The following is a 22,530-nucleotide window of genomic DNA, read 5'->3' on the forward strand; positions in this document are numbered from 1 at the left end:
CTGGCAATCTTTGCCGTGGGCGGCCCAGCATACGGAGGGAACGCCAAGCGCTTACTGTCTTCGTCGCTTACTTCTCTCGTTCTTCTTGCTCAGTTGGAAAGCGCGTCTTATCTGCGTCTCAGCATAGCCGTTCCTGCGAAACATTTTTCGTCAAGTTCTGCACTTCGGAAACTAGATTCTCCTTGTCGCATATGTCTCGTGCTTTTTGCACCAGTGTGGTGAGCACGGATTTGTGCCGTGTGGGATGGTGGCAGCTATCCGCGTTAAGGTACAGGTCGGTTTGTCTTCTCCCTCTAAACAGAATGGGCTAACGTGCCATCAGTCTCCTTCTTTATCATAATGCCGAGGAAACACATCCGTTTTGTTCCACCTCCATGGTGAGTTTAATATTGTAATGTATGCCGTTGAGGCAGTTAAGAAATTCTTGTAGACTTTCTTCCCCATGCGGCAAAATCACGAACGATTCGTCCACATAGCGGCAGAACACTTTCGGTTTCAGACGCGTCGTTTCAAGAGCCGTTTTTTCGAAGTATTCCATGTATAGATTTGCGATACATGGCGGCAGGGGGGAACCCATGGCTACTCCGTCTAACTGTTGGGAGAATGTGCCTCTGACCACGATGTCATCTTTGTCCAGACGTCCCTCGAAGTATCTTCACAAAATCTGTCGAGTTTTCGACATGGTGGGGACAATGACCCACGAGAGGCTTCAATAACTGCGCCATGTGTCTGGCAATTCCATAAGTTGCTGAATTTATTGTGTCTGCTATTGGACGTAGTGGAACTCTCTTCTTGTATATATCTGAAAGTCCGTACAAGCGTGACGATATCGTAGCTCTGGGATACAGCCTTCTAACCGTATCCTTGTCCATGCCTGAGTTGTTTAGCAGTGAGATGGTCTTCCCTGTCACAGCTGATGTAGGACCCTTTGTAACCTCCCGACAGAAAAAATAGGTATAACATTCACATTTAGCGTAATCTTCCAACAGTTTATTACTCCGTAACCTCACAATAATAACGTGACTAACCTCTCAATAAAATTGTGGCTCACTTATAACCTTTCAATAATTGAGTGTGAATTTAAACTGGTAAATTTTGGACGTCAGCAGTGCTGCGTCATGGCGATTCTGAATAAATTGAAAATTCTGTGGTGTCACCGCCAGACACCACACTTGCTAGGTGGTAGCTTTAAATCGGCCGCGGTCCATTAGTACATGTCGGACCCGCGTGTCGCCACTGTCAGTAATTGCAGACCGAGCGCCACCACACGGCAGGTCTAGAGAGACGTACTAGCACTCGCCTCAGTTGTACGACGACTTTGCTAGCGACTACACTGACGAAGCCTTTCTCTCATTTGCCGAGAGATAGTTAGAATAGCCTTCAGCTAAGTCCATGGCTACGACCTAGCAAGGCGCCATTAACCATTTCTATAGAGAGTCTCACTTGTATCATCAAGAATGCTGTATACAAATGATGGATTAAAGCTAAGTATTCCAGCAGCTACGTACTTTTCTTCATAGCATTCATTACGTATCCTGTTTCAGATTTAACGCAAGCCGGCGTGAGTTGACGCGTGCCCTTTCGGCTTCCTCGCCTTGTGTCTAGACTGTCTTCTCTAGACACAACAAATTCTTACCTCAACAAGGACGCCGGATAACGCGTATATATCTGCTCTTATAAGAAATTTTTCTGGCACAGCCCAGTGCAATGCTGGCCGATAGATTTGTCATGTATAAAAAGAAACGACTGATTTTTCTTTACAATAATCGGGATGACCATGGATTGGAGAAATTAGTAAATTCTTTAAATTGAGATGAACGACTGTCAAAGGTTTATTTTTATAAGAAAGATTATTACTAAGAGATTTTTTAAAAAACATTTACATGGGACTTGATATAACAATAGTACACATGCGCGAGGCTGCTTTTACCTTATACTACATCACTCAGGCACCGCCATCGCTCCCCACAACCGGCCCAGCTAACTCCATACACCAGACCACTAGCTACTACCACTACTCCTACTGACTCACAGTTCCTACTGCAGCCAACACTGCTCTCTGGTCTGAGATTCTCTTATAGCTTACATATCGCAGGCAGCGCGTGAGAAATCCATCGAAATTACATCTGCTCGAGTGCGCTAGCAACAAATTCCTTAGTCATGGACCTCTTACATCTTTTTTCACTTGTTTGTAAGCTTGATTCTGTAGAACGATCTCATTCTTCTGCCAGTAGTCAACTGATCGTAGCACTACCATCACATTGCCTTTGCCTGCCGCCAGGACGACCGTATCTTCGTCTTCTCCCAGGTCGCGTATCGCCCTGCATTCAGTCGTGGAGATACAGATTTTCGGCAGGAAATGACACGAACGCGACACTTCGCCTGAAGATGACAAGTAGAAAATTTGTTGAAACGTTGTTGCAGAATGACGCTTTGACTGAGCTGATAACGCGAGAAGATTCGCCGAGAAAGTCTAAATTATGACACTGCTCAATTGTTTACGAAATATTTCTAATAGAGGCGCTTTCCCATTTGACCTGTGTTTCCTATAGAGGGCTGCAGAAACAGTCTGAAAAGCTTGTAAGGGTATTGCAGGATAGGCTTCTACTGAGAAATAATTGTTAAGAAAAAAAGTTTATACGTTGCACTGTTTCCGAGCTACAGTACTTTGAGTTGAAATTAGTCAATCAGGTTGTTGGGCACGAAAATTCAAGCGGAGCGCCAGATACAAGTAGTGTCATATACAATTAGCGTAGATGATAGCGCGCAGAACTGCTCAGCCTTTGCCTTGGGTTCGATCCTTGTTACCGTACCAAGTTCAGTTCTTGTGTCGTTCGATTTTACGAAAACAAACGGCGAATACGTTTGCGGCACCGTCTCTGGCGGGCCGCATGAAATTGCTCGCGCAACGGCCTGATTGTCTAATTTCAATGTTAATAAACTCGGAAATGGTGCGACGTATCGAATTTTTTTCTTAACTACTATTTCTCGGCACAGCCTACCCTACAACACTCTTACAAGCATTTCAGATTTCTTGACCTCTGAATTCCTTCCTTGCTCGAACAGCTAAATTTTATAAATTTGGAGATCGAAGTAGTAGATAAAGAATAATAGTTTTACAGGTAAGACTTAAGGAAAGATTAGTTTTGTTCTACATGTTGTGTTCAATAGTGTTTTCTGTACGAAGGTTGCAAATTTTATAAATGAAACAACACGTGATACTGGAGTAATAGTCCGCGATATTTATTATTTTCCTAACTACTTTTTTACTGTTATGCCAGTGTCAGATACAAACATAAATACGTGAGCAGTAAAAGTTTTGTGGAGATAAAGATTTTAAAATAGTAGAACTACAGAGTATCTCAGATGATTTCCAAAGATGGAAAATGTTAATGTTTGGTTTTGTATTAAAACAAGAGGGATTACTTCATTAAAACTGTGATGTGAAAATATTTTGTTTGACAAAATATGTAACTTATTAAATAATGAACTACGCGAAAAATTGAAATAGTTGTTCTAAGAGGAAAAATAAATTGAATAATATGTAGTAAACTTTGGAGACGTGCTCCAAGCTGATGACTGAACCAGGTAATCTTGTCCTTAAAAGGTCCAATCTTGCAAACGGGTACAGCGCAATATGTGGGACTAAACAGGTAAATGAAGCAATTTTTAATAGAGCAAGTAAAACTACCGTAAAATAAAGGAAAAAATTCAGCATTTCAGTACGAGGGGTAATTTAGAAAGTAGTCTCGATGGAGATATACCACATATGAAGCGGTTTCCTGATTTCGTCATTTTGGCCACCATATTTTAACACTCTTACTTATTTTTAATCACAATTTTTTCGCAATGCTTCAGTATGGGCGCCTAAGACCTCGAAATTGGTCGCAAAACAAACTAGGGAAGTATATAATTGATAGCACACAGGAATTCGCCAGGAGCATAAATTTCATCATTTTATGATTTTAATTGTTCTCTGTAGCGTCTAATAGTTTTCTGGGGGTAGACTAATGCCAGCAGTTTATACCCATTGAAGTCAAGATTGGTGTAAGCAAGGTTAGTTGCACAAGCAACCAGTAAACTTGAAAAATTGTTCGTCGCATTTATTTTCAAAAATGATATTAAAAAGCCAAACCATCATGGGATGTGGTGCAGTGGTATGACAATGGATTTCAATTACCTATGTACCAATTCAGATTTAGCTCCTTTGTGATTTCGATAAATCACTTAAGGTGGATGCTGGGATGGTTCCTACCGTTCCTCAATCGGACCCTGGGCCCTTCCTGTAACTGTCTCATCATCAACACTATCTTTAATCTTCCTTTTTTTTTTTAGACACGTTTCAGAGTTCAGAGGAATGATGAATCTTAAATCATGCAATAAAACATAACGAATGAAGTACTCATTCTTCAAAGTAACTTTTTGGTCAGTTGCACACAGTGTGCGGACTGTCTAACTGTAACTCGTTTGTAATGTAAAAATATTTAGTTTGACAAAATATGTAACGTTTTAAATAATGAACTAACTGAAAATTTGAAACAGTTGTTCTGAGAGGAAACATAAATTGAAAAATATGTAGTCAAATTTGGAGTCGTGCTCCAAGCAGATCATCATAAACGCCATCGTACCACCGTTTATTGGGATCCTTGGAAATATTTTAGGTTTGTGGTGAATTTTAACAGATGCAGCACATATACACACTGGTGTTAGATTGGATGTTGTACACAGAAGTCTTCAGGTATCTCTATAAAGCAAGGAGCCTAAGGGCTTTACGTCCGTTTTGTTTTTTTTAATTCAAGTATTTTACAAGTATGCTTATAGATATAAAAATTGTTGCATAGCTAGATTTGTTATTCTGAACGTAAAACAAAAACAACTTTAATTTTACCAGTTGTGCCTCTCAAATAGGGACATCTGCCCCGAATCAGACACGTTTAAAACTAATACATATATTGTAAATATATTTGAGAAATCCGTTCAGTAGATGTTGCTAGTTTCAGAAAAAATGTCATTCTACTGAGTTATTCACGGTTATATTAAGTACTTCCGCCTCTTTCAATAATAAGAGAAATAGTAATCTAATGGCGCTAAGTATGAAGAAATGACCATGAAAATTATTATAAGTGTTTCTTTAAATGTAAATCAGGAACCAAATGTAGTTTAGACAGTTCCTCAATCGTTTCAGTATCAACTTTGTGTGATCTATTGTTGGAATTGCACATTCAACAACTTAAACGTAGCATAAATGATGTACAATAACTGGAACTATTTTCTGATGCGAAGCTAAAGGAATTCACCCAGAGGTAATGAAATATTACCTCTGGGTAATATATATTATAATTATCTCAAATTTGTTTCAGGTTCTGTGGGAATGACATTTAGCAGCTCACAATACGAACCGTATACAAACTCTACTGAAGACATAGAAGCAACTGAGAGACAAAGACAGTTTAAGGTGAGTCAGCGAAGTGTTTGAGAGAGCTACAAAGTTATTAGCTACCAGTCAAATTGTAATTATACGTGTTTTCATTTTATGTCAATGTTCTTCAATATCCTTCTATTAACGAAAAACAAGAAATAGAAAATTGTGGCTATAGACTGGATCTAAATTCCAGTGAACTTGGTGCTACACTACATTAAAATCATGCTTACCTACCTTTCTTACTGGGCCCAGAAGTCAGCTTTCGAATTCGTGTAAAAGTGGGGTCCGCTTGAACACCCTTTATAGAGCATTCTCTGTTTGACATATTTACGGCACGTCAAGAAACCTCGGGAGAAATTAGCCAGAGAAGAAATCCGTTGAATCTACCATCAACTACAAAACAACATGTGTAGTGTAATGTGCTGCGAATACGTAGATTGAAAGATCCCTTATCATTTAGCTAAAAATATAGCAGGTCAGCAACTGGAAGCAGTTAATTCCATAAATTATCTGGGAGTACGCGTTAGGAGTGATTTAAAATGGAATGATCATATAAATTTGATCGTCGGTAAAGCAGATGACAGACTGAGAGTCATTGGAAGAATCCTAAGGAAATGCAATCCGAAAACAAAGGAAGTAGGTTACAGTACGCTTGTTCGCCCACTGCTGGAATACTGCTCAGCAGTGTGGGATCCGTACCAGATAGGGTTGATAGAAGAGATAGAGATGATCCAACGGAGAGCAGCGCGCTTCGTTACAGCATCATTTAGTAATCGCGGAAGCGTTACGGAGATGATAGATAAACTGCAGTGGAAGACTCTGCAGGAGAGACGCTCAGTAGCTCGGTACGGGCTTTTGTTGAAGTTTCGAGAACATACCTTCACCGAGGAGTCAAGCAGTATATTGCTCCCTCCTACGTATATCTCGCGAAGAGACCATGAGGATAAAATCAGAGTCCACACAGAGGCATACCGACAATCCTTCTTTCCACGAACAATACGAGACTGGAATAGAAGGGAGAACCGATAGAGGTACTCAAGGTACCCTCCGCCACACACCGTCAGGTGGCTTGCGGAGTATGGATGTAAATGTAGGTGTAGATGTGCTGTATAGACTACGACTGAGATGCGGTAGCTTCTAGTACTCTTGCTTGAGAGAATGTTACTATTTCGACATAGTCTGTGCCTAGCACCGCATCACAAATACTCATGACAGAAAACCAAGAAGTCAGAAGACGGCTTCCCTACCAGTTCCGTGCGACGTTACGGAGCCCGTGGTAAACATAATCCTTACAGACTCGAGCATAAATACTCACACATGAAGATAGAGCGCAGTAAAAAACCTCCTCTGGCAATTGGGTCTTTCAAAGAAATAGTTCAACATGCAGAGTACTGCAACTGGCATGCGAAAAACCCACTTCACAAAGTTGGGACAATATTATCCATTCACTAACCGTATTGTGCCGCAGCCATATGATCCTCAGTAGTCCAAGGACTCACTCTCGGAAACGACGCAAGAGGAGCACACGGCGTAGGCGAATTTACTTGGTCTGGATAGGAGCAAAATCCTGAATGAGCAAATCAGCCCCTGAATTCATATTTCACTGTTTGATGTTCACACTCATGCGAAATAAACTTCTCGAAACTGTCTTAATTCTAACTGGCTGTTTATTCTACAGTGACTACTGGACGCTAACGCTGCACCTGCGTGTCAATCTTCTCCCCCCCCTTCCCCTCACTCTAGCTCCCCTCCCCCTCCCCTCTCCCCAAATCCACCGATTTTGTCTCTACGCCCTCAGCTAGGCGAGAATCCGCACAGGCGACCGTCACTCGCAACTGTTACATCAGGCCGGCCCTTGTGATGTCCATCGTTACTGCACACACTGCGATTCACACAAAATTAGGCGTTACTAATACTGCCAGATGTAAAATTTAAACATAACTGTCCCATGGGATTTACTGTAGACTTGTTTCTCCACAAAAACTATTAATTTTCATCTCACTGTTTTTCTTCCCTTTCCAATCAGTTCAACAGGACGAGTTCATTCTCTCCGCTTGCCGGATGTCTTCGCACATAGTGCACCTTGCATTTTTTGGAAATCCCAAGTCCATCCGCGCCCACGTTCTAGAACACTCTCGGCGCCCTGCACAGTGCTCTCACAGGGACTCTTTCCGGTGACGCTCCGACTTAGTGTCGCCAACTACACCAACAATGCGCCTCTTAAGTCTTCTCCTGGTACGACTCTGAATGCTGTTACCTTCTGGGGGCGAAAACGAAATGGTTTTCTAATCGTCCCTCTGAATATGACACATGCTGTATTGAATATAATCAATGTACGGATTACTTGATTCATTTTTAACCACAATAATTGTACATCCTTCCCCCCCTCCCCCACCACCACGGAAAATATCGCATTTCATTCAGGCGTATTGAAAGACTCATCTATTGATCTTAAACTCAAATTAAAATTTACGTTGCTTTCTGGGATTAGGAATGCTAATGGACACAAAGATTCCAGGTTAGCTTAAGTCACAAAAACAGTATAGTTGCCACGTTTCACCTGTTAGAAACTTCTATAGAGTAAACTGAGATGGCGGGATGTTCAACACACCAGCAACTTCCTAAGATCTCATAATTTCATGTTTTATGTTCAACCGTTTTTCCGTTGTCAAATTCCAGCGCCCATCACAATTAAATTTTCGTCTCACTTAACGAAAACAACTATTTCTTTAATCCCATCATACACTCGTTAAGTCTCTTTAATATCTATGGTGCTAGTAGACACACTTGTACCAACGTGATGGGTCTTGGCTTTTATCTATCTTGGCTATGCATTCGCTATTCCTTTCACAGCACTTCACCGACATTACAACTTTTTTCTTGATTATTTGACCTACAACTCGGTTACACCTATGATCTCTTGTTAACAACCTTCCACCCACCTGGACAAGAATCCTGTTCTTGCCACCACACTTCATTGGATCCCATTATATCTAACTGCGACATCCACAATGAGATTTTCACTCTGCAGCGGAGTGTGCGCTGATATGAAACTTCCTGGCAGACTAAAGCTGTGTGCAGACCGAGACTCGATCTCGGGACCTTTGCCTTTCGCGGGCAAGTGCTCGGCTGTAAATAGCCATCTTCGGTGCATTTTCGTTACAATTCAACAGACTCTTGGCAGCTTTAATCTCGCAGGAAGTTTCACAACTGCGACATATTAGTTTCTATTTTCAACTTCTCCAACCAGTCCTCACGATCAAGGAATCTAAAATTCAACACTTCGACCTTCAGAATACCAAACTTGTTTTATCCAGATGACATCCTCCTGAGAAGGCCCCTCCTAGAAATACGAATGAAGGACATTCCTATCCGAAATTTTTTAACCAAGAGCAACGGTATCTTCACCATTAATGTAGAGCTGAATAATCTCGGAAAACATAATAGCTCTAGTTTCCCCCCAATATAGGAAGACTACGTAGGATAATGTAACAAGGCTACATCAATTTTGATTCCATTAGCAACCGTTGTGCACAGCGACTGTAGATAATATGGAACAAGAGGCACACAGCAGTCAGACACAATTCCATTAGTTTTTCTTATGCTTTCAGATCTAGATTTCGGCTGTAAATAGCCATCTTCGGTGCATTTTCGTTACAATTCAACAGACTCTTGGCAGTTCATGGCACCATATGTTCTTGCTGGTGTATAATCAGATGTCTATTTATAGCCGAAATCTGGATTTGCAGGCTAATAAAAACTAATGGCATTGCGACTGACTGTTGTGTACCTTTCCTTCCATAAGACCACGTCAGCCAATCATCTAGACTGTTGCCCCTGCAACTATGAAAAGGTTGCTGCCTCTCTTCAGGAACCGCAGGTTAGTTCGTCGTCTCCACAGATGTCCTTCCGATGTGGTTACTTACACGCTACACTCAGTTGCATTTTGTTGTTTATTCTTCAGTATTAAACTGAGGGACTTTGATTTAAATGTGCCATAGCCTCCCACCTATCTACGAATACTATAGTCAACGATATGATTATAATGGCTTTAGAATGTCTGTTGGAACATCCCTTTTCATATAAATTTTGGGCGCGAAGTGAAACTCTTCCATATTTAAGAACGTGCAACTCATTTTACTAACTCTAAAGAGTTCTGATGGAATCCAGTTGCGTTATCTATGATCAGATCTTTCGGTTGTTTGTCAAAATTGACCACTGATCTGGAAATCCTGTGTTCTAACTGGTCGACATTTTACAGACTGTTCACAATGTACACACATCAAAAAAAGTGAAACGTCCCCTTTGAAAAATTTATACAAGACTGTGCTTTAACTGACACACAATATTTTTTTAGCGCAACGCAATCTGACTTTCAAAAATCCCTACAAAAGAATGGCCCTGACTATAACATTAACCTATACCTTTCACAAATCGCTTACCTCACAAAAATCTTGGTTACTCGAACTACTGCAATACAGCGAGCGCCACTACTGCCAGCTAAATAAAAGATTCAAACTAAGGAAGGCACTAACTACTGATAGGCATAGTTAGCAAATGAAAGATTTAATAGAGAACAAACACTGTGTTTACCTTAATAGTGTTGAAAAATCATAATATACATAACAGATCATGACATCCAGTCTTAGAAATTTCCAAACTCCGCCATCTCTCTCCCCACATCCACCACTGCTGGCGGCTCACCTCCAACTGCGCAACGCTACGCGCTGTTCACGTCCAGCTGCCCAACACTACAATGGCTGACAACAATGCAAACTAGCCACAGACTGCACACAGCACAGCCAGTGATTTTCGTACAGAGCGCTACGTAACGTTGCCAATAAGAAAACATAAACAGCCTACTTACAAAAGGTTTGCCTCGCCCCGGTTTCCAGAACTCCAGAAGGTAGACTTTGACTGGATATTGTATCACAGACACAGTCCCTTGACTGTTCAGAGATGTCACTAAACCCGCCCAAAGATGTAAAAAAACCATACATGAGTGGGTCCGACAGCCGATCAGTTCCAGTCATTCCACCAAGAAGGAGGTACGCGGCTCGTGTTGTCTGTAGTTCAACCATGCCTAGACGGTCAATACCACCGTTCGATCGCGTCCGTATTGCTACTCTGTGCCAGGAAGGGCTCTCAACAAGGGAAGTGTCCAGGCGTCTCGGAGTGAACCAAAGCTATGTTGTTCGGACATGGGGGAGATACAGAGAGACAGAAACTGTCGATGACATGCCTCGCTCAGGCCGCCGAAGGGCTACTACTGCAGTGGATGACCGATACCTACGGATTATGGCTCGAAGGAACCCCGTCAGCAACGCCACCATGTTGAATAATGATTTTCGTGCAGCCACAGGACGTCGTGTTCCAACTCAAACAATGCGCAATAGGCTGCATGTTGCTTCACTCCCGACGTCCATGGCGAGGTCCATCTTTGCAACCACGACTCCATGCAGCGCGGTACAGATGGGCCTAACAACATGCCGAATCGACCGCTGAGGATTGGCATCACGTTCTCTTCACCGATGAGTCTCTCATATGCCTTCAACCCGACAATCGTCAGAGACGTGTTTGGGGCCAACCCGGTCAGGCTGAACGCCTTACACACACTGTCCAGTGAGTGCAGCAAGGTAGAGGCCCCTGCTGTTTTGGGGTGGCGTTATGTGGGCCGACGTATGCCGCTGGTGGTCATGGAAGCCGTCGTAACGGCTGTGCGATACGTGAATGCCATCCTCCGACCGACAGCGCAACCATATCGGCAGTATATTGGCGAGACATTCGTCTTCATGGACGACAATTGGCGATCCATCGTGAACATCTTGTGAATGACGTCTTTCAGGATAACGACATCCCTCGACCAGAGTAGCCAGCATGTTATCCAGGCATGAACATTATTGAACATGTCTGGGATAGCTTGAAAAGGGCTGTTTATGGACGACGTGACCCACCAACCACTCTGAGGGATCTACACCGAATCGCCGTTGAGGAGTGGAACAATCTGGACCAACAGTGCCTTGATGAACTTGTGGATAGTATACCACGACAAATACAGGCATGCATTAATGCACATGATATGCCACTGGATATTAGAGGAACCGGTGTGTACAGCAGTCTAGACCACCACCTCTGAAGGTCTCGCTGCATGGTGGCACAACATGAATTGTGTGGTTTTCATGAGCAATAAAAAGGGCGGAAATGATGTTTATGTTGATCTCTGTTCCAATTTTCTGTACAGGCTCCGGAAATCTCGGAACCGGGGAGAGGCAAAACTTTTTTTGATGTGTGTATTTCTAGAATGTATGGTAGAAATTAGTATGCACATCGATATATTTTTGTGGGAAAAAATTAAAACGTAGCATTTTTCGCTCATTAGGTTGGGATTTTCGCCCACCCTATCTACAGTCAGGAGGGTGACTACCCTGCAGTAGTGCGGGAAAGGGTGGACAACAACAGCAAAGCAGAAGGACTACCGCGCTCAAGGCTGCCAAAATTCACGCAAGAGGAAATCGAATACATTAGAGGTGAGTGATAACTGTGCTATTCGAGATATTGTGGAGTTCTCAGCAGCTGCATTGCGGTTGAAAGAAATTTCGAAGAAGGGCATTATGAGAAAAGTATATCCATGATCATAAAATTGGCAGAATAGGTTTTCGTTCATTATTTTACAAGGCATGTGAATGAATTTAGTCTGCATTTATTCGCCATTTGCATCTAAAAATCTTAATATATTCTTCAAACGCGATTGTGATCCCTCTTAACAATAAGACTTATAATGAAATGTTGTAATAATTATCCGTAATCCCCGTTTCTGTTTATATGAACCTCGTAGTGATAAATTTTTTTGAGTAGGTGCAGATGAGTAGAGAAGCTGCATTACTTGACCCTATATGTTGTCTTGCTATATCTGTACAGGAAATTTCGAGAAAGATCTTAGAGCTGCCGATATATTACCGATAGCGTCTTTGTAATACTTATTTCATTTAAATGAAACAGCTGGGCGTTAAAGTCATCAATATAATTGATTATGTGAGCAACTATGTCTGCATTCGATCTTAACTACTTCATAACAATATTATTCAGTCGCCAGAATTGGTCGATTACGGTTTACTACGTTCTGAATGCTAGAAGGGGGGGAGGGGAGGGGAGTGATTGTGGTTGGGATGCGAGAATACGTGAGCCTTTAAACCGCTCCAACATCTTGAATTGAGACTCTTCTTCTACAGAACCTGTACCATGCACTCTGATCTTTGAACAATGCCTGATCTCTCCTGCCGGCTGCAATAACCGAAACTCACTGATAACCGATTACAGGGCGGTCAGAAACTGTCTGAGAAGCTCGTAAGGGTGTTGTAGAGCAGGATGCGCTGAGAAAAAATTGTTAAGATTAAAATTCGATACGTTGCACCTTTTTCTAATTAATTTGCACTGATCCTTCCTATTTCATTTCACGTGTAATAGTCATGCGCAAGTACCAATGTTCAAACTTTTCGCTACAGCTATAGGGAAATGGAATTTGCATCCTACGATTCTTAAATCAGTCCAGACTTCACTTCCAGGTTTCATTCTAGTGCCTTCCAAGTCTGAAAACATTATTGATCGTGAAAATTTCAGACCTAGATCATTACATTTATCGACTACAGTTTGAAAAGCATACTGAGTTCTCCTCTGTCCTTCAACAAAGGAGAAGACGAATGGAATACAATGTCCGTTAACTAGCCTGATTACTGTAAACAGCTGACAAAGGAACTTTGTGCAGTACTAGAATATTCTATCAACGTATAATATCGCACTGAGAAAGTATTTTTTTTTCAGATTCACAAAGAAGAACAATTGAATATAATGTCCGTTAACTAGCCTCCTTAGTGTAAACAGCTGACAAAGAAACTTTGTACAACACCATAATGTTCTATCAACGTATAATGTCGCACTGAGAAAGTATTTTAACTTTTTCAGATTCACAAAATATTACAACATTCTTCTTGGCATTATTTTCTAGCAAGAAATTTGTCCCCTTAGTAGTTTCCACATTTAGCGTGTTGATAACATTATGAACCCCTCCAACATTCGTCGGCAATTTCGGCAGAATTTTCCGCCTACCTGGGTAAATAAATTTACGAAAGCTGTCGAAATTTCTGTTATTTTTTGCTTATCTTCTCCTTTTAAATTAGCTTTCATGGACTCCCACAAAAATCTTCTGTGGCTTTTCTCTTCATCATACGAATTATTTTTTTGCCTTCGAATTTTGTCATAAGGAATTTCCGTGTGGCCAAGGTCTTCTTGAATCTCCACGACATCCAGTTTCACAACAGAAACAGTTTTAATAAGGCTTCTGCAACCCCATAAAGATGCATGTGCATTGCGCTCTATAACTTTTCAGCAGTTTTTGAAACCCGAAGGTGTTACCTTTCGGAAGTAATATTTTCCCTCCCATTCTGCTTAGTGAAGCTGCAAGGGCGTCGGAGCTCATGTCCACTGTAAAAAGATCTGAGACACGAGCCCATAAACCGCTATGAGGCCTCGGGGAGATTACCTGCAGGCCACTTGTCTATTTCGAGAGGAGTGGGCCTGTTATCTGTGAACCTATTTGGTTTCGGGAGGTACGACTCCAGCATCCGTGTAGCCTACAACGCACGAATACCCGGTGTTTACCACTGAATACCAGTATTTGAGAATGAGAGCACTTAATCACTTGCAACACACTTTGCACTTAATTTGAAACGGTTAAGAAACGTTTCCTCGCTGACAAGCCCCAAAAAAAGAAGAAAGAAAAAAAGTTTATCGCTTACTACATTTTCGCAGTTAATGCAGTAAAACTGCCGCATGATGCTTTAATTTCTTACTTTTGAATGACTAACTGTATTCACGATGCATTTTTGCAGACAGTTTTCAAATATACCATAAAATGGGCCCAAAAAACTACACTAGTGGCCTTTAAAATTGCTACGCCAGGAAGATGACGTGCTACAGACGCGAAATTTAACCGACAGGAAGAAGGTGCTGTGATAAGCAAATGGTTTCTCATACACAAACAGCTGTTGACCGGCGTTGCCTGGTGAAACGTTGTTGTGATGCCTCGTGTAAGGAGGAGAGATGCGTACCATCACGTTTCCAACATTGATAAAAGTCGGATTGTAGCCTATCGCGATTGCGGTTTACCGTATCAAGACATTGCTGCTCGCGTTGGTAGAGATCCAATGACTGTTAGCAGAATATGGACTCGGAGGGTTCAGGAGGGTAATACGGAACGCCGTGCTGGATCCCAACGGCCTCGTATATTAGCAGTCGAGATGACAGGCATCTTATCCACATAGCTGTAACGGATCGTGCAGCCACGTGTCGATCCCTGAGTCAACAGATGGGGACGTTTGCGAGACAACAACCATCTTCACGAACAGTTCGACGACTTTTGTAGCAGCATGGACTATCAGCTTGGAGACCATGGCTGCGGTTACTCTTGACGCTGCATCACAGACAGGAGCGCCTGCAATGGTGTACTCAACGACGAACCTGGGTGCACGAATGGCAAAACGTCATTTTTTCGGATGAATCCAGGTTCTGTTTACAGCATCATGATGGTCGCATCCGTGTTTGGCGACATCGCGGTGAACGCACTTTGGAAGCGTGTATTCGTCATCGCCATACTGGTGTATCACCCGGCGTGATGGTATGGGGTGCCATTGCTTACACGTCTCTGTCACCTCCTGTTCGCACTGTCGGCACTTTGAACGGTGGACGTTACATTTCAGATGTGTTACGACCCGTGTCTCTACCCTTCATTCGATTCCTGCGAAACCCTACATTTCAGCAGGATAATGCACGACCACATGTTGCAGGTCCTGTAGAACCTTTATGGATACAGAAAATGTTCGACAGCACTGCTCAGCACATTCTCCAGATCTCTCACCAACTGAAAACGTCTGGTCAATGGTGGCCGAGCAACTGGCTCGTCACAATACGCTAGTCACTACTTTTGATGAACTGTGGTATCGTGTTGAAGCAGCATGGGCAGCTGTACATGTACACGCCATCCAAGCTCTGTTTGACTCAATGCCCAGGCGTATCAAGGCCGTTATTACGGCCAGAGGTGGTTGTTCTGCGAACTGATTTCTCAGGATCTACGCACCCAAAGCGCGTGAAAATGTATTCACATGTCAGTTCTAGTATAATATATTTGTCCAATGAATACCCGTTTGTCATGTGCATTTCTTCTTGGTGTAGTAATTTTAATGGCCAGTAGTGTATTTCAATGTACGAGACGTAGTTCAGAAGGTATGACGTCATAAACACTGAGATGCTTGAGAAACTGCTGCATCATGCATGACATTTTAGTTTATTGCTTGTTTACTAGCAACTACATTTACAACACATTTCACAGACAGTAGCCACATATACCACACGATGTACCTGTGAAGTTACATCATTGTGCAGCATACAGTTCAGGAGCATGACATCTCAAACATCAAGCTGCGTGAAACTGAAACTCCAGGGTGAAATTCGCTGGAGATACAAGTGAAACATGTGCACAAACAGGTGTGAAATATGTTAAATATATGTGCAATATATCTGACATGTGCCTACGCAAGCAAAGCGGTCGGTAAAAAATACATGTTAAACCACTGGAACGATTTCAGCTAAATTTGTATATTTGGTACACATATTATTGGTCAAATTGCATGCTATGGAATATCGTCTTAGTTACGTGACTGGCTTCCTGATTTCCTGTAAGAGAGATCACAGTTCGTAGAGGTAGTGTTACAGGCCCTCTGTTGTTCCTTATCAGTAAAAACGATTTAGGATGCAATCTCAGCAGCTGTCTTGTTTGCAGATGATGCTGTCGTTTATCGTCTAGTAAAGCCATCAGTTGATCAAAACAGACTGCAAAACGATTTAGAAAAGATACCTGTATGATTTGGAAATTGGCATTTTACATTAAATAACGTAAAGTGGGAGGTCATCCAAACGAGTGCTATAAGGAAACCGTTAAACTTCGGTTACACGATAAATCAGTCAAATATAAAGGCCGTAAATTCAGCTGAATACCTGGGAATTACAATTACGAACAACTGAAATTGAAAGAATACATAGAAAATGTTATGGGGAAGGCGAACCAAAGACTGCGCTTTATTGGAAGCACACTTAGAGGATGCAACAGATCTATTAAAGAGACTGCCTACACTACGCATGTCCGCCCTCTTTTGATGTACTGCTGCGCGGTGTAAAGTCCATACCAGATAGGATTACCGGTGTACATCGAGTAAGTACAAAGAAGAGCAGCACGTTCTGTATTATCGAAAAATAGCGGAGAGAGTGTCTGTGATATGATACAGGATTTGGGGTGGGCATCATTAAAACAAAGGCGTTTTTCGTTGCGGCGAAATTTTCTCACGAAATTTCAAACATCAAATTTGTCCTCCGAATGCGAAAATATTTTGTTGACGCCGGCCTATATAGGGAGAAACGATAGTCATAATGAATTAAGGGAATTACTGTGTAGGTGGTTCGATGAATCCTCTGCCAGTCTCTTAGGAGTGATTTGCAGGATACCCATGTAGCGGTAAATGTACAGTCTGGAATGACATTCTGTTAGGATAAGAACCACCAACCACTATTGGGGTGAACGTGATAACGTGGAGACAGAAGGGGGAGGAGTAAGTGGACAAATAGCTATGGGAAAGGCGGAGATGGGAAAACTGGAGCTGGACAGAGAGAAATGAGCAGAGAGAGAGAGAGAGAGGAGATGAGGAGCTGGACAGAGAGAGGAAAGAGCGTGTAGGCCGAAGAGACAGGCAGACAGAGGGGGGAGGGGGAGATGAACAGAGGAGGAGGAGGAAATGGATGGGAGAGGAGGAGATGGATAGAGAAAAGAACAAGGAGACGGGGGAGCAGGAGTTGAACAGAAAGAGGAGCGAGGAGGAGGTTGACTAACAGAAGACTGGAATAAATACATACACAAGCAACGCCAAGTACTCAGCTACTGAGTATTGATTCGTAAAGGACCACGAATTAAATTGAGCATGTGTTAGCTTTCTGGTTATAGCATCCAGCGCTGCAATTAGGACGTTTCCTCTGTTCTGTAATTCTTTCCTGAGAGCCTAAAGAACCTGTAAATTATGTGACTCAAAATGTAAATCATGAATACATCTTTATCACAGCCCAATAATGTGCTAAATCTGTCCGCGCGATATGTAACCAACAGCAATTGCCGAAACAGATCCGTTCACCTCCCTTGACCGGACCTGAAATCTAATCATCTGCAAAGGAAACTCGCTTGCTATTAATGTGCTGTGAGACTGGAATGCAGTAACTAATTTCCGACGCACCCTCAGTGTAGACTGGCAATGGCAAAGAAAGCGTTTCTGGACTAGAGAAATTTGTTAACATCGAGTATTGATTTAAGTGTCAGGAAGTCGTTCCTGAAAGTATTTCTGTGGAGTGTAGCCATGCATGGAAGTGAAAAATGGACGATAAATAGTTTAGACCAGAAGTGAATAGAAGCTTTCGAAATGTGGTGCTACAGATGAATGCTGAAGATTAGATGGGTAGATCACATAACTAATGAGGAGGTATTGAATAGAATTGGGGAGAAGAGGAATTTGTGGTACAACTGGACTAGAAGAAGGGATCGGTTGGTAGGACATGTTCTGAGACATCCAGGGATCACCAATTTGGTACTGGAGGGCAGCGTGGAGGGTAAAAATCGTAGAGGGAGATCAAGAGATGAATACACTAAGCAGATTCAGAAGGATGTAGGCTGCAGTAAGTACTGGGAGATGAAGAAGCTTGCACAGGATAGAGTAGCATGGAGAGCTGCATCAAATCAGAATCAGGACTGAAGACCACAACAAAAGCAACTCAGTGGTCGTGCACCGTAAGCTATGCTACGATGTTCAACATGATGGCGCCCATGCCTGCAGTTTTATACGCCATGAAAGGGTAACATAATTGAATTTGCAATCATAGCGAATCATTACTAATGGAGGCCGAAATGCACGTGTTTTAGCTCACGCAGGCTGGCATGAGGAGGGAAGGACTATACTGACGTGAGATCTGGAACATGACAAGGAATTAGAATTCAGAAAGCGGACGTAATTAGTTTGATACTTAACTTTAATCCATTAATGATGAACGTCGCTCTTGACAATACATGAATCACAATATCTGCTCAGAATACATTCTTATAGTAATTGAATATGGCGCCTTGCTAGGTCGTAGCAAATGACGTAGCTGAAAGTGTGGGGCAGCGGGTGAAATAATTGGTTATATAATGTAGAATGTAATGTAGAAAAGATGCATTTCCCGGCCGATGCACCATATGTGGGGCGGCGGGTGGAAATTAGTAGAATAAATAGGCTGCTTCCCTACAAAGGCTATGCTAAACTGTCGCCTCTGCAAATGAGAGCGCATGTAGACAGTGAACCATCGTTAGCAAAGTCGGCTGTACAACTGGGTCGAGTGCTAGGGAGTCTCTCTAGACTAGGCCTGCCGTGTGGCGGCGCTCGGTCTGCAATCACTGATAGTGGCGTCACGCGGGTCCGACGTATACTAACGGACCGCGGCCGATTTAAAGGCTACCACCTAGCAAGTGTGGTGTCTGGCGGTGACACCACAAAACTGACTCCGCAAAAAAGTAAAACTGTTTCAGTGACAAGCACAGAGGTTGCTGCAGTACTTTTATCGATTAATCGAAACTGATTACAGCAGACATGAGTATCGTAGGCCCTTATGCAAAGATAAATGCAGCGATGGGCTAGAAGAAATATCTAATGGTGAGAAATGGGAGTGCCGAATGAACAGGCAGCTTTCAACACAACCAGTGGTACCATGGCCTCGACTAGCCGAAGTGGCGCGGTGCTTACCACACTGGACTCGCATTCGGGAGGACGATGGTTCAAACCTGCGTCCGGCCATTCTGATTTAGATTTTCTGTGATTTCCCAAAATCGCTTCAGGCAAATGTCGCGGGATAGTTCCTCTGAAAGGGCACGACAGACTTCCTACCCCATCCTTCCCTAATCCGATGGGACCAATGACCCCAGTGTTTGGTCCCCTCCCTCAAATCAACCACACATGGCCTCTTTCTATGGTACCACAATCACCTGCTCCACTTGACTTTTATTCCAACGATGCTGGTCATGCACCTATATTATACGTTCGTTCACTTTGTAATTCTGTGTGTTCTTCAAAAGCCTTACGATGCAGTTTCCTTTGACTGGAATGATTCTGTTGATTGTGGGGTGAGACATCCGAGAGGGAGTTACGTATTCGTCTTGTACTCAGTGCGGTACTTTTAGTAACAATTCATTTGATTCTTATTATTATTTTGTTTATGATCACTCAGCTCGAGGTCAATATTTTCAGAGCTTCCAACAACTAATTTTGTTTCAGGTTCTGCTGATTTCTTCGGTTTCAACACATACGGTTCACAGTACATAGCGGCAGGAGACTTCCCCATTGCACCGTCTCGCAGACACGATTCCGGCGCCATCACAAAGGATGATGAGGTGATGTCACAAAAATTTTCATTACTAGTCTCCATTTTCAAGGAAGGGGTAATGGACTGACTTCAGACGTTTTAAATGTTAGTCAAACATTTATGTGTCGATTCAAAAGCTATAATGTCCTCGACTTTGTAAAGGGAGTGATCTAGACTTCTTCGACTGCGAGTGGGCCCGAAATGAAATCCTATCTCCTGGATACAATGCACACCAGACGTGACTTCTCTCGTTTTCAAGTCATCGATGATTCATTTCCATTGTCGAGTAGGGTGATCTCTATATTAGTTCGGTGGATGACTTGCTCATCTGCAGTTTACTGGCGTTTCCAATTGAAAGGTGTGTGTGTGTGTGTGTGTGTGTGTGTGAGAGAGAGAGAGAGAGAGAGAGAGAGAGAGAGAGAGAGAGAGAGAGGAGGGTAGATAAGGGGGTGGGGGATGAAGAACAAAGACTACATTAGTTGTTAGTAACAAACAAACTCTTATAGTTTGAAGATATGCAGAATGTAAATTTATAATGCCCAAGACAACAAATTTAGTAATGCAATCTGATTCGAAAATAAGCAGAAAATAATTGTACAGCACACACTTTCATAAATTCAGCCCAACGAAAGGAAATGAGAACCCACGAGCTAATACATGTGATTAGCACATTAATGAATAGTTTCCTGAATGTAATAGTCTACTTCCAACGTGTGCAACCTAAGCACATATAGCGTGCAGATGAGCAATAGTGCTATCTGCCCTATTGTGTACACATAAAATCAAAATTCAGAAGATAGCGAGTAATCCAACTGATCAGTTATAATCCTAATTCGCTACGTATATGACATTGTATTAGATCATTTAAGCGAAACAACACAGTGTCTCATAAGAGCGGTCACTAACCAAGTATACGTCGACATAAATTTTATCATCACTTAGTACCTAACTAGCATGCAGAGAGTGTTGTGTACATAGTTCCGCGTAGTCAGCGCGTACACAACTTTCCCATTAGAGTGCGCCCCGCTAAGCACAACAGCGCAGGCGCAGCGCTCGTCCGTCTCCGCACTACGAGATGGCGCTGTCTTAGAGACGGACCAAATTCTGCTTCCACCAATCCGCATATTAATATGTAACGCAGCCAATGAGATTGCTGCTAACGTAGAACCTTTTCTCCTAGCGGATCACACTCGTGCAGTGATACCTGAATGCACGAGGTATTATAACGACTGTACAGATCTCCGATTAGTCAATCTGCATTAGTCTGTATTACTCTATAGTCAAGTTTCAGTCTGCGCCTAATAAGATTACCATATTCCTGTACATCGCCATGAAGAGAAATGTATAGACACTTTGTCAAGTATCAGAGATATGTGAGAATAAGATTAACGTACCAAGACCAAAGGAAATACAGATGTCCATTGTCAATAGCATCCAGAACCAAGTTAAGTTATTTTTATGCTTGTTATTATTTTAATAAATGTGTGTGAAAATTAATCAAGTTCTGTTTAAAGTTAGTCACCGTCAATCTGCTACTCTAAGCGTGCAAGTGGCATTTCTATCGTCTAACCTAACGGCAGACGATAAACACGCCACGATAAGACCACGAGACATATTGCTGACACTCGCCTACTTCGTCAGAGCGACAAGTCAAATAATCTGATGGTGTGTGTACCGAAGGTCTTACGGTACGCACACCACAGAGAGATTCTGTTTATTATTATATATAATTCTGAGACCCAAATCCGTAGTTGAGTGACCGTTCATCAGAGTGGCTGTCACTTAAATTTCGTAAGACAACGAGATGGCAGCACATAAGCGCGGTGCATGCAAACAGCTCAAATAGCAAGAATGATGTGGTTCTGCCAAATGAATTCAGAAGACGTGAGTACATCAAGTAATCTATATTGGCTTTAAAGTTAAGAGAAAAGTTTTACAGTGCCGTAGGAATTTTCCAACCTACATTCAGCTTTACAAACCAAAGTAAAGTCGTCTGAAATACATGACTGATACCCGGTAAAATAAATGTTACACCTCAGGAAAAGTTATTTTTATGTTTCGAATAGCACAGAAGTAAATAAAGCAGTCAGTGAAACAGTAACCTTCTTCCAGGCAGTTAGTGAAAGCAACCTTTGAGCATCTATTGCACTGAGCCGAAATAACGCAATCATATACCTACTTGCAGAGTGGTACAACCAGCCATCCAAAATTACCTCTCTTCACAAAACTATCCTTCAACATAGTAAATAAATTGATTTGGACTCATCCGCTTCCTTATGCACAGCAACGTCTGCTCAACAGCGAGGTGTCTGCCAGACAAAAGCAGCTCTCTTCTCAATATCATAAACACAGCACAAGGTGCCTTTTCGACTCTAGCGTTCAAAGTCCACAAAAGAAGTGGCCAACAGTAACGGCAAAACATTTTCAAACGAGAGAGACCGCATGTTCCACACCTGTGAAGGTAAAGTATTGACCGAGAACAAAACAGATACGCCTTAGGTTTGTCACAGTGATCAAGCAAAGAGGTTACAAGCTAGCCAAACTGGTTAGAGAAATGTGCATTTTCAACTTATCGCAGCGTAATGAATAGTTCATTAAATTTCGGGCATACAGCCGCGCAAATAAAATTT

The 22,530-nt window shown here is 42.3% G+C and overlaps 1 protein-coding gene across 1 annotated transcript in view; it reads left to right on the forward strand.

Moving 5' to 3' along the window:
- Positions 1–22,530, forward strand: part of LOC126095344 (myrosinase 1-like) — a 102,327-nt gene that overhangs the window by 47,347 nt on the left and 32,450 nt on the right. Inside the window, exons 6-8 of the mRNA XM_049910149.1 lie at positions 5,361–5,455; positions 11,802–11,949; positions 19,813–19,928. Of these exons, the coding sequence (XP_049766106.1) occupies positions 5,361–5,455; positions 11,802–11,949; positions 19,813–19,928 (359 nt within the window). The remainder of the gene's footprint in view (positions 1–5,360; positions 5,456–11,801; positions 11,950–19,812; positions 19,929–22,530) is intronic.

The sequence above is a fragment of the Schistocerca cancellata genome, chromosome 8, assembly GCF_023864275.1.
Source record: "Schistocerca cancellata isolate TAMUIC-IGC-003103 chromosome 8, iqSchCanc2.1, whole genome shotgun sequence".
Lineage (NCBI taxonomy): Eukaryota > Metazoa > Arthropoda > Insecta > Orthoptera > Acrididae > Schistocerca > Schistocerca cancellata.